Below are 12,923 nucleotides of genomic sequence, written 5' to 3' on the forward strand. Positions count from 1 at the left end.
TGGCAACTGTAGTTAAAAAAAAATTTTTTTTTGTGCCAGTACCGAGGCTTGAACTCAGGGTCTGAGTGCTGTCCCTCAGCTTTTTCACTCAAGGATGGTGTTCTACCATTTAAGCCACAGCTCCATTTCTGATTTTCTGGTTAATTGGAGGTAAGACTTTCTTGCCCTGGCTGGCCTTGAACTCTCATCTTCAGATCTTAGCTTCCTAAGTAGACGGATTTATAAGCATAAGCCATTGGCACCCAGCTATAGTAGGAGTCTTTGTCTACTGTATTCTGTAGAGCTAGCCTGGTGACCTGGAGGCGTCAAATTGTCTTTGAGGCCAGCTAAAAATAATGCTTTTCCTTGATTTTTGTTTCCTGACTAAGGAATGAAATGGGTCCCCAGGATATTACATTAGAACACTCTCTAAGAGCTTCAAAAAGTCTCTCCCTTAAGAGGGCCAAGTTTTTGTTTAGCTCTGAGGTACTCTTTTTATCTTGTCAAAGTTAACCTCATGCTCTCTCCTGGGAGCACTGCGTCATTGCTAGCAGCTGGACCCCTTGGTTTATGACTGTCATGGTCACCCTGATTTAATTGGCAATTCGAGAGAGGCTCGGTGTGGGATACTGCAGCTGCTCCAACGGGAAACCTGCCACTCATAGCTTGCTGAACTGCAAACTCTTGGGCAGTCTCCCAAATATAACACTCCTCATCAGAAGAACAACAGTGTGAGAAGTGCAGATAAATCTTTCCAGATGCAATCAGTGGTGACAACCATGTCCCTTAAGTTCTGCATGAATAGATCTGTGTCCTCAAAAAATATGTCCGTCTCTCACTGCATCGTCTGTGAAAAGATCTGCTGATCCAGGGTCTCATTCATGCTTATCATTTAAAGCAGGAATCCCTGACTCTGCTGAGGACAGCGTTCTGGAGTCCAACCTGCATGCTGGGGCCCTTCTGGAGAACCCAGGGTGAAGTCCCCGACACTGAGCATTCTTCCTAATCCTCATCAAGTCCCTTTGCAAACTCAGTTCCACGAACCTGAAAACATATGTCTGTCACTAGAGAAGGAATTCAGCCCCGAGAGGCGCTCTTCTTCTTGGTTTTTTTGTAAATTTGGATCTCTTAGGAGAGTTTACAGTAAGTCCAAGTCAGACTAACCAGATTACTAGATGAAATCCAGCCAAAACCTTCTTTTCGTAAATAAAGTTTCTCTGGGACACACCACATATATTTACTTACATAGTTCCTGTGACAACCTTCAAGCTACAAGGTCAAGAGGAGATGTTGCAACAGAGACTAAAAGGCCCTCAAAACCCTCAAAATACTCTCTGTTCTTTATGGAAAAGTATGTCCATCTTATTTTAGATGGATATTCCCCCCTCTCCTTTTCACTACTTTCCATTAATTTAAATTTCTTTGATACAATGTATGAAAGTACAATGCCCTCTGGACTCTCCTAACTTTTGAATCATTGCTTCCTTTTGTCTAGAATCACTCAGCTAGGAGACTGTGTCTCATTGTAAGGCAATTGCAGACTCTAAACTCTTGAAGTCCTCTAAACTGTGCTGACAAAGCCCTGGCCTCCCAGTCCCACTGGGGTCTGAGTTCCCTTGGCTGTCAATCTCCAAGGCAGTTGTGAACCAGCAGGCAAGGAGTAGTAACTGGGAGGCTTTCCCCAGGGACTCCTGGTAAGCATATCCCCAAACTGGGGCGTCACAATTGGCTGGGAGCATTGGAAACACTTCCAAAGGTGGGGTACTTTGCCTTTCTAGGCGTGAGCCCAGTGGGGCCACCCTCTGAGCTCACTGGAAAGGACATAGGCTCCTGGGAGTCTATGGGATCTGTTGGGATCAGCTGTCTTAATTCATTTTGTGGTGGTATTAACAGGAAGCCATAGATTGTATAAATTGAAAAAGAACTTATTTCTTATGGTTCTGGAGGCTGGAATGTCTAAGGTTGAAAGGCTAGAGCTTCGTTCCATGGCAAAGGCAAAAGGCCAAGATACCACATATACACGAGAGCAAAGGATTCAGCTTATAACCTTCAGCACTCTGTGTGTGTGTGTGTGTGTGTGTGTGTGTGGCTTGAACTTTATAACCTTCAGCACTCTGTGTGTGTGTGTGTGTGTGTGTGTGTGTGGCTTGAACTAAGGGCCTTAAGCTCTCACTTGGCTTTTTCACTCTGTGTGTGTGTGTGTGGGGGGGGGGGGCCTTGAACTAAGGGCCTTAAGCTCTCACTTGGCTTTTTCACTTAAGGCCGATGCTCTACCATGTCCAGCTTTTTTCTTGTTTATTGGTGGTAAGAGTCTCACGGACTTTCCTACCAGGGCTGGCTTCAAACTGCAATTTTTAGACCTCAGACTCCTGAGTAGCTAGGATTACAGGCATAGCCATCAGTGCCCCACAGCCTTTGGCCCGTTTAAAATCATCATTAAACTATTTGTGAAGGTGGAGCTCTGTGGCCTAAGCACCTCTCAAAAGTCCCACATTGTTGCATTGGACATTAGGCTTCCCAACCATACTTTTGGGGGGATATAGTCAAACTACAGCAAAGCCTCTCCTATAGCAAGCAAGGTGCCCAACGGCTGCACCTGGAGGCGGCCAGGGTCTCAGGAAGGATGGCGAAGAACCCAGAGCGCAGAGCGAATGGCTCTGGGTCACCTCTCCCTTCGGATGGCTTAGCAAAGCCATAGTATGGGGTGGATTTTCCTGTAGGATTTTTATATGAAAAAAGGCTTTATAGGGGTGCTGGGAAGGTGGCTCAGTGGTAGAGCGCTTGCCTTGCATGCCTGAGGCCCTGGGTTCAATTCCTCAGCACCACTTAAAGCAAAAAACAAAAAGGTGGAAGTGGCGCTGTGGCTCAAGTGGTAGAGCGCTAGCCTTGAACTGAAGAGCTGAGGGACAGCGCCTAGGCCCAGACAGAGTTCAGGCCCCACGACCGGACCCAAAAAAAAAAAAAAAAAAAAAAAAGGCTTTATAGCTTGTATTAGTCAGTCCTTCAGAGGACTGGCTAATAAATAAATATATAACTATATACCATATATAAATCTTATATAAATATATATATCATATATAAATCTTATATATTTATATATAAATATATATCTTACATATAAATCTTATATATTTATATATAAATATATAAATCATATATATATATATAGAGAGAGAGAGAGAAACATACAGATATAGATATAAGAGCTGGGCAGCAGTGGCTCACACCTATAATCCTAGCTGCTCAGGAAGCTGAGATCTGAAGGATCTTGGTTTGAAGCCAGCCTGAGCAGAAAAGTTGGTAAAACTCCATTTCTAAAATAACCAGGGCCAAGATATGTCTCCAGTAGTAGAGTGCCCGCCTAGCAAGCAAACCAAGTGAGTGTGAGGTCCTGAGTTCAAATCACAGTAATGCCACAAAGCCCATGTCAAGAGATTTGTGAGGAATTGGCACATGTGATTATAGAGGCTGAGAAGTTTCATGGTCTGGTCTTTGCAAGTTGGAAGTTGAGGGTAGCAGGTGGCAAAGCTCCCCAGCAGGAACTGGGGAGCTGATGGTACAGGTCCTACAAGCACCAGAAGCCTTGATGTTGGTGGGGTGTAGAGAACAAATGGCCCCTCCACATCTGTGATTCTTTTTTTGAGGCACCGGGGTTTTAACATAGGGGCTTGTGCTTGCTCTACTGGCACTCTACCACTTGGGCTGAGCCGCCAGCCCTGCTTTTTAGTCAGTGAACTTTCCTGCTCAGGCTGGCTTTGAACTGTGATCCTCCAGAGCTCAGCCTCCAGAGCGGCTAGGATCACAGGGGAGTGCCACTAAGAACTTGTGTTGGCTGCCTCTGTTGTGTTCAGGTGTTGGATGGTGCCCCCTACACTGGTGAGGCAGATCCTTTTTATTCATCACACCAATCCAAATGTTAATCTCTTCTAGAAACATCCTTATAGGCACACACAGGAGTCAGAGTTCACCAGCAGTCTGGGCATCCCTGAGCCCAGTCAGTTTGGTGCAGGAAGCCAAGCAGCACAAGGTATAGACAGTTTGAAAGTCTAATGAGCCCCAACTCCCAAGCCACCCTTTTCATGACATTCTCCAGCCAGAGGTCTTTGGCTTTGCTTTGGTAACGTTCTAGTTTATTAGAATTGGAAAGATGTTCAAGTTCTAATTTAGCCCTCAAATGTAGATAGAAATGTATGTGAGCGGGTATATGCATTTCCTCCTTTTACAAAAGCACCGCTTAATTTGGAACATAATTTAAACTTGCTTTTTCCGAATGACCTAGAACTAGGCGAGGCCGCAGGGGCTGATGGGGCTGTGAAGCTAAGGCTGGCAGACAGCTTCCTCGCACACGCCCAGCTTTCCCCTTCCAGAATGATGAGGCTTATAGCCTTTGGGTAAAAATAGCTTCATATGCCTTCCATCAGGAAGACACTTAAAAAGGAAGAGAGTCATTTGCTAAAAAAGAAAAAGCCTACCAAATCACTACCATAATTTTGGATTTTTTTTTTTTTTTTTTTTTTTTTTGGTGTCAGTCCTGAAGGGTGAACTCAGAGCCTGGGAGATGTCTGTGAGCTTCTTTGCTCGAAGCTAGCTATCTACCACTTGAACCACAGCTCCGCTTTTTGAGGGGAGGGTGTTAATTGTTGGTAAGAGTCTCATAGACTTTTCTACCTTGCCTGGCCTTAAACCACGATCCTCAGAACTCAGCCTCCTGACTAGGAATACAAGCATGATCCACCACTGATATTTATTCAAAGCGATGAAGGGAGTTCATTGGCAGTGGGGATACATAGGAGGGTCAGAACCAAACCTTGGCACCCAGAGAAGGCTTCCTGGAGGAAGTGACTTTGAAGCTGTGTTGTGAAAGTGATGGGGGTTGGCCAAGGGGATGGCCGAGAGCATGTGGAGAGTGATGGTGACAGTATGCGACAGTGACAGGGTGATGCTCAGGAGAGGAAGCGGAGAGTGCCGGAGCCCACCGAACAGGCCTTGGGCACATGAAGGAGTTCTTTTTATAGGAGTTACTAATTTGTACAAACAGGAGCGTGGCAGTTGGGATGACACCAAGAGAAAGGCTAGCGTGGCTGTAGCCAGGTCAGCAGGGATGGCAGCTGGGCAGGGCAGAGGCAGTACACAAGGAAATCAAGCGTCATGTCTCCCGTGGGCAGACCCCTCTCATCCTGGAAAGTCAAGAGTGTTACAGGGGTTGAGTTTAATGTCTGGCTTCAAATCTCAATCCTTAGATCCCAGAATCCTAAGTGGCTAGGATCACAGGCATACGCCACTGGTGCCTGGTCTCAATCTGTAATTTAGACAGAAGCAGAGCCAAGCACCCACAAGCTTTGAAGTATGTGCTGTGTCTATCCTGGGCTTTGCTGGAGAAGCTGAGTTCCCTTGGTCCTTGGTCTTAACAAACAGGCCAAAGTCATCTAATAAACACAAAGGTTAACAAGGTAAATTAAAAAAATATCCAGAGGGCTGGATGCAGTAGTACACCCCAGCTGCAACCCCAGCTTCTTAGGATGTGAAGATCAAGAGGATCCTGGTTTGAGGCCAGCCCTGGTAAAAAGTTAGTGGGACCCTATCTCAACCAATTAGCAGGTTATGGGGATGGATGGATGGCTCAGTGGTTAAACACCTGCCCAGCAAGTATGAAGCCCTAAGTTCAAACCCCAGTATTACAAAAAAAAAAAAAAAATGAAGCGAGGGTATGCTCAAGTGGTAGCAGATGTGAAGCCTTGAGTTCAAACCCCAGTACATGTTTTTAAAAAATTCCATGAGGATCTGAGAAATTTTCTTATGCTAATAAACCTATCTCGTATAGGTAGAAAGAAACAGTAGGCCTTAATTTTCCTCATCTCAGGTGTGGCTGAGAAGGCAGGTTAGGATCTGATGTGGCTACAGGTGGCTGGGAGGAAAAGGACCAGCCATAGAAGCCAGCAGCTACCTCTTGTTCCAGAAGAATCTCTAAGTTTCTAGGCTTTGGAGGGAGTGAGTGATAGTTCCTGGTTATCGCTTGCCATGCCATTGAGTAATTAAGCAACAAAAGCTTTGTGTAAGGTTAACCGTGGACCATTTCAGAAACAGTACTGTTACCAGGTGCCAGTGGCTTATGCCTATAATCCTAGCTATTCAGGAGGCTGAGATCTGAGGATCACAGTTCAAAGCCAGTCCAAGCACGAAAGTCTGAGACTCATCTCCAATTAACCAGGACAAAGCAAGAAGTGGAGTGTAGCTCAAATGGTAGTGATAGCCTTGAGCAAAAAAGCTAAAGGACAGCATGCAGGCCATGAGTTGGCCCCAGGACCAACTACCCCCCTCAATAAAAAAAAGTCTGTTTTCACAGACATCTAGGAGGTACAAACTGCTATTTCCATCTTCATAGTAATAAAAACTATATATAATAGCATATTATACATGTGTATATTAGTGTGTGAACATCTATTATCTTTCTTTTTGACATACAAGTCAACAGTAGATCCATTTCCCTTCTCACTATCAAACTGTTCCTTCAGTTATTAATTTACAGATGATTATTTTTGCAATCCCAGACCTCAGGAGGGGAGGCAGGAGGATAGAGGGTTCCAGGTCAGCCTGGGCTACGTAGTAAGTCTCAAAAAACAAACACAAACAAAATGATTATTTGGTAGTATTTACATACTAACAACTAGGTGTGGGAATTAAGGCAAATTCTTTACAGTTGTTCACACCATATCAAAATACATGGTTTCACTGCAAAGGACCCAGGTAAGAAAACAATCTGGATATAAAACAATATAGTGTGAATCATATCTAATTCCAAAGCTTTTAATTTATATACTTTCAAGGATACAGGTCAGTAAGAAATCCACCTTTGAGAGTTTATTTCATTATAGAATATATTTGATAAGGATACATACAAACAGGTTCCTCTTTAGTTCAGTTGTTTCCTGGTGCCCTGCGCGTTGGTGAGGTGTTTCTGGATGTCACACTCAACCAGTGCTGGAGTATTCAGGTAATTCAATCATTTACTTACCTAGAAGGAGTCAAAAATCTTAATATTTGTTCTCAAGTCTGATAATTACTCTTCTATTTAAAAATCCAAGATACATTCCCCAATGTAAACAATATTCAACCTGTCACACATGGGTAAGGCCTTGTTGATGAATTTATACCACTTATGTCCTAGTTATCAGAATAGTCTTCTTCCATACTGTTGAGAGCCAGCTATGCACTGTTCCCGGGGGCCCTCTGTTCCCGGGGCCTCCTGAGACGTCTCCCTCTGCAGGCTGCTCGGACACTGGACAGATTGCTTCTCCACTTGGTCTACTTGGTCGTCAAGTACAAACGTACAATGTCCATAGCCTAAACAGTGACGCCTAGCCATAGGTATGTACTGAGTTGCTAACATCCTATACAGAGAACAATAACCATATCATGCCATTAATATACACAGGAAGGTGGCTAATGATCCAGACAGGAATCGGGGCATGTGCCCAGGGACAGAGGGGTTACAATTCATGGAGGTGCAGGACAGTCTGCTGGGAATATAGAAGGGCCTGCACACCCTCTATGAGAGTTCTTAACCTGGAGTCTGCTAACACCAGAAGTATACAACCCATTTCTCACCAGCCTCCCAAAGGGAGAATTTCATATGAAAACTTAGAAAATATAACCAAAGAAAGTCTCATCCTTTGAGTTCCTGATTCAGCTGTGCAAATCAGTTATTCGATGTCTTCTCAAGGGATTTATCCTTTTGGGACCAATTAGTCAACAGCAATCAGGGTCTAGTACCTTATTATTATCATAAATATATGATTTAACCAACTTGGTGGTGGACAGTGAAGACTATATACAATATTGGAAAAGGCATTCTGTGACCAGTTTTGAAGAGTTCATAGAAAAGTTGCTAAGGATACACCAGTCCCTTCTGTCGATTCCACTGCATGGACACCTTGGGACCCTTCCTATATCTATGCATACACATACTATACAACCAAAGTGGAAACGGAACGACTTCTCCGGCGTGACACTCGCTCGCCCCCTAAGCTAAGGTAACTGGCAGAGGGATAATTTTCCTGAGGTTTGTAAGAATTTTTAGACAAAACAGAAATCACAGTGACCAAGCGGAACGTGAGTCTGTGTCTTCTCAGGCAGGATCTGCTCCCAGGGCTCTGGTAGGGACTAAATGACCCGCCACTGCATGATGCTTGTGTCTTTCCCGCCCGTGGAGATGAGGTGGCTGTCTTCACAGAGGAAGTCAACGTTGGTGACGTGGCTACTGTGTCCTCCATAGACGTGGCTTGGAGCCTGGAAGAATATGATGCAGAGGACAGCTTATATAAAGCACACTCAAAGTAGAATGTGATCAGATTCTAGATCAGCATCCTTCCTGTCACTTAGCAGCTGGCATCTGTGTACTTGCTCTGTGTGCAGGACACAGGAACAACCAACACAAGCAAATCACAGCTCTTGGCCAGGGTACATTCAATACCAGAGGGCTGTGCTAGGCCCAGGGTCAGCCCAAGGGCACGACTGGCCAGCTGCTGGGGCTGAGGTGAGAGTCTGCTGGCTGAAGGAGGGTCAGATCAGGGCGGTCCAGGAAGGATGGGGTAAGTATCAGGGTGGGCTCAGCCCAGCAGGGCTAGAGCAGAGGGAGCCAGGGTTGGGGGTGAAGATAGGGGAGAAGGCTTTGAAGCTGCCAAGGCAGGGGTGCCAGATGCCAACCAAGGGTTTCAAAGGTTTTCCCAGGGCAGCGGGCAGCCTGGGAAGCGTCAGAGCAGTGGTTGGTAGGGTCATTTGGGCATTTACCCATGGCAGCTCTCATGCTCAGCCCATTCCATTTTAGTTTGCAAGCAGGTCAGACCGTAAGTGTGTGCTAGGTGAGGGATGGGATTAGTGAGAAGATGGGGTCTTTACCCGGAACTGTGAACAGGGGTAGGAGAAGAGGTGCACTTTGCCAAAGTCATCTCCTGTTGACAGCAGTTTTTTCTCATGGGCCCGACAGACAGCATTGATGTCAGTTCCATCAGAGCCTTCAGGCCAAACTCCTAAAACAGAGCACAGCCAGGGTGGGAAATCTCAGGCACACAGGGCCGCAGAGCATGGGGGCAGAAAAAGAAAGCTTCCTGCTGTTCAGGCTTCAGAATCAAGGCCAGGAGAGCCCTGGGCTGCAGCAACCAAACTCTCATGGCTCCCCGTCCAGCTCATCCTGGCTGCCCTCCAGAAGCCCCAACTTGGATATGAGAAACACGGCAGTACACGAGTTTCTTGCCTGATGGGTCTGAAAAGAGCCTAGGCAGTCTTAGCATTTGATACCAGACAGTGGTAAAAAGCCAGCATGGAGACTGGTGAATTTGTCCCAACCCACTCACTTGTGGTAGGTCATAAAGTGATTACAAATTTTGCCTTTTCCTTTTCTCCTAGACTGTGACAATTTGTCTCAGGCTGCTTATGAATCTATTCCCAAGCCAAATTTAGAGAAATATTATTAGCATTAATCAGTTGTACAAGGAGATTTCATTTTAACATGTCAATTAATTTATAACGTACATTTCAATCAGTTGCCCCTGCCATTCTCCCTTTTCCCTCCCCTACTTCCCCAAACAGTCTCTGCAAGTTTCTTTGTGCCATTTTCACACATGTATGTCGTCAAGGATTTTGACTATATTTGCCGTCTTCCCCCTCTCATTCATCTTTTCCCATTGGCACATACACCAGACAAGACATATTTCACCTTGCTAATATGCATTTTTGTTAAAGTGCATATTAATTGTTCAAAGGGGTTTCACAACAGTAATTTATACGTGCAATGGTAACTTACATAATTTAGTCAAATTGTTCATATATATATATATATATATCATATGTGTGTTTCTGTATACATTTACATCTTAGATCTAGCATCCACATATAATAAAATGTGTGATATTTGTCCTTCTGAACCTGGCTTACTTCACCTATATGGTATTTCCAGATCTATCCATTTTCCTGAAGGTGACATGCTTTTAGTTTTCCTTATGGCTGAATTATATTCCATTGTATGCCTGCCTATCTCTCTCTCTCTCTCTCTCTCTCTCTCTCTCTCTCTCTCTACCTACCTACCTACCTATCTATACTACACTATCTGGATCCATTCATCAGTGGTAGGGCATCTGAGCTGTGGCAATGGTGAATAGTAATTCAGTGGACGTGGGTGTACAAGTGCCTCTTGATCCTGACTTACATTCCATCAGATACATGCCCAAGAGTGGTATTGCTAGAACATAGGGTGATTGTGAATTTTAAAGGGAATGAAATATTTTAAGAATTTCAAAGTAAAATAACCCTGACAAGTCATAAATTAATGGAATGCCTATCGTCCAGCCAGAAATGCTGGTACAACCTTATGTAAAAAGTTCTAGAAAATTAGAAAGGTTAAGGCCACTTCTCCAGTTCTCAACTGGCCACGGCTTGACCTACCTGGCCCTAGCTCAGGAATACATCTTTGAATATAGGCAGGGCAGAGTGGTTTGAGGAGTGGTGATGATAATGCTCTCTAAGTAGGTAATTCTGTTATAACCTGTGAGACCTACAGAAGACATACCAAACACGTGGAATCCCAAAGTACAGGTGTAGGTGGCCCACTCGATGTCTCTCGTGGTCTCCACGCTCACGACTTGCTTACAAGCAGAGGGAACCCCTGGAAAGAGCAGATAGCCTGGTGACAGCTCAGCCAAGACCCCAGCTCTCTCCTGGGCCAGGCTGGGTCCCAAGCCATGACCAATGTGGGGAGGGACCCCCTGTCCCTCCATGGGTTTAGCTGCTAGTATCCCCCAGAATGAAATCCAAGTCCTGGTCTCAGCAGAGGCCTCTTGCTTGTTTTCTTCCCTTCTTTTCTCTTGGGTCTGTTCCCCACAGTCTGGCTTTTCTCGTCTGTGACAGATCTGGTTCCTAGGCCTGGCTGGTACTGTTTGGTATGCTTACCCAGGGCCTGAACCCTGCCCTGCCTCTGGGCACAGGCTGTTCTGCCTAAAGAGCCCTCAGCTCCTTCAGCTCAGTCAGGAATGGAAACATGTGCAAACCAGCGGCACAACTGCCCAGGCCTCCTGGGGGACCTGCTCATTTCCCTCATACAGGATGAGGCCCAATACCAAATCTGAAAACCATCAGCCTGCTTCTGTGCTGCGTCAGGCAGGACCTGGAGGGGGAGGAGAGGGAGACCAGGGAGTCCCTCCTCCCCTGAGACTCTGTCCTGGTACATGCTGCTTCCTCATGCCTAGGGAAGAGTAGCTCTCAGCCCCTGCCCTATCTCACCCCAATTGCCTTATTTGTAAAAGGGGACCGGAACTGGAAACTGCACTCTAGTAACTTCCAGTGGGTGGAAAGCAGGACTTTCTTGTGCCCAGTGATTTCCCTCTGTTTCACACAGAGGGTGTCAAGGCCCCACTGGGGCAGAGAGACTGGCCCAGGAGAAGGAAGGGGGTCCCTTCAGAGAGGGGAGTACTTCATAGGTTCTGCCTTCTCCAGATGGTTCCTTCATGGGGCTATTCTTGCTAGGCCAGGGCCAGATATCACCCTTGTCTCATACCTGGCCTCCTCTCCCCTCTCCCCTCCCCCCCAGCTTCTCTCCCAGGGCTTCCTTCTCCGGGTAGATCCCGGTCCTTCTCTCTGGAGCCCATAGCCAGCCGGAACCTGGTATCTTGGCCCCAGGAGGTAAGAGGAAGAAACAGAGGCCAGAGCCGACCCCTGTGCTCGAGCCCTCCAGAGGTCCATCCGAGTCTCAGTCTCAGAGTGCACGTCCCGTGCGATCTGGGCTGATGTGGGTGGGCTGTTACTCACAGTAAAGGATTTCATAGTCCCCGGAATTCGACACAAGGAACTGGGAGTTCACAGACCAGTCCAGGTGGGTGATGAAGCTGGAATGACCCTGAGAAAAAAAAACCTTGTGTGACTTTTGCTTGCCTCCTAAATTCCCGATGTCACTTCTCTGACATAATGAAACATGGAAAACATACAGAGCATTTGCCAACCCGAGTGTATTTCCTCCCGTTGTCGCCAACACCATAGATATAGATGCAGTTGTCGTGGGAGCCTATGGCTAAGAAATTCCCATCTGTAGAAACAGGGCAGATATTCAAATGTTAAAAAATAGGCATTTCATTTATCACAAGGCTAAATGCAAGCTGCTACCACAGATTTAGACAAAATAGGTTGATAAAGGAATTCTTTCAAAGACCAAAAACTGCTTTCAAATGAGTTTTATACCATTCCTGAAGCTCTCTTGAACAAGGGAGGATAGAAGGGGTAGCATGGATCAGGATGTGTTGTACTCATAAACTGACCTATTAAATTGAAACCCCTTTATACAACTACTTAAAGCTAATTTAAAAATTAAAAATAAAAAACCCACAAAATGTTGACACATCACAGCCAAAGAAAGAAACAAAGATCTGGGTGCCATAGCTCATACCTACAATCCTAACTACTCAGGAGGCTGAGATCTGAAGATGGTGATTCAAAGCCAGCCTGGGCAGGAAAGTCCATGAAACTCTGATCACCAATTAACCACTAAAAAACCAGAAACTTTGCCTCAAGAACCAGTATAAAATAACAACAACAAAACAAAAACCAGGTTTCAGGATGTGGCTGATGAAATGGGGGGTGCAGAGCTCATGAGAAAAACATAGTCTGCCTACGGCTGGCCAATTACAACCAAGCTCATCTCTAGGGAAGGGAACAGGGCCTGGAGACAAGTCCAGGATGCCAGCATGATGGGAGGAAGGGCGCAGAAGGAAGGACAAAGGAGAAAACACCAGGAGTGACAACTGACAGCCGAAGCCGTGTGGAGGCAGGAACATGGCAGGAGCAGCGGTCTCTGCACCTCACCTGGGGCTGTGGGTGAGTCCCCACTCTCACTGAGTGCCAGTCCCATGGAGAGGATCCACTGCACCCCTACCTGTAAACTCCCTCGCACAAGTACTACTGGC

The 12,923-nt window shown here is 45.9% G+C and overlaps 1 protein-coding gene across 6 annotated transcripts in view; it reads right to left on the minus strand.

Annotated features, from left to right (window-relative positions):
* Positions 1-6,769: 6,769 nt before the first annotated feature.
* Eml1 (EMAP like 1) overlaps positions 6,770-12,923 on the minus strand; it is a 150,476-nt gene continuing 144,322 nt past the window's right edge. For all 6 annotated transcript variants that reach the window (XM_069997601.1, XM_069997602.1, XM_069997597.1 and 3 more), the window contains 5 exons: positions 11,952-12,049; positions 11,776-11,863; positions 10,541-10,636; positions 8,875-9,005; positions 6,770-8,265 (listed from right to left, as the gene is read on the minus strand). In XM_069997601.1, the coding sequence (XP_069853702.1) occupies positions 8,140-8,265; positions 8,875-9,005; positions 10,541-10,636; positions 11,776-11,863; positions 11,952-12,049 (539 nt within the window). In that variant the 3' untranslated portion in view covers positions 6,770-8,139. The remainder of the gene's footprint in view (positions 8,266-8,874; positions 9,006-10,540; positions 10,637-11,775; positions 11,864-11,951; positions 12,050-12,923) is intronic.

The sequence above is a fragment of the Dipodomys merriami genome, unplaced genomic scaffold (genome assembly GCF_024711535.1).
Source record: "Dipodomys merriami isolate MVZ:Mamm:240054 unplaced genomic scaffold, mDipMer1.0.p SCAF_50, whole genome shotgun sequence".
Lineage (NCBI taxonomy): Eukaryota > Metazoa > Chordata > Mammalia > Rodentia > Heteromyidae > Dipodomys > Dipodomys merriami.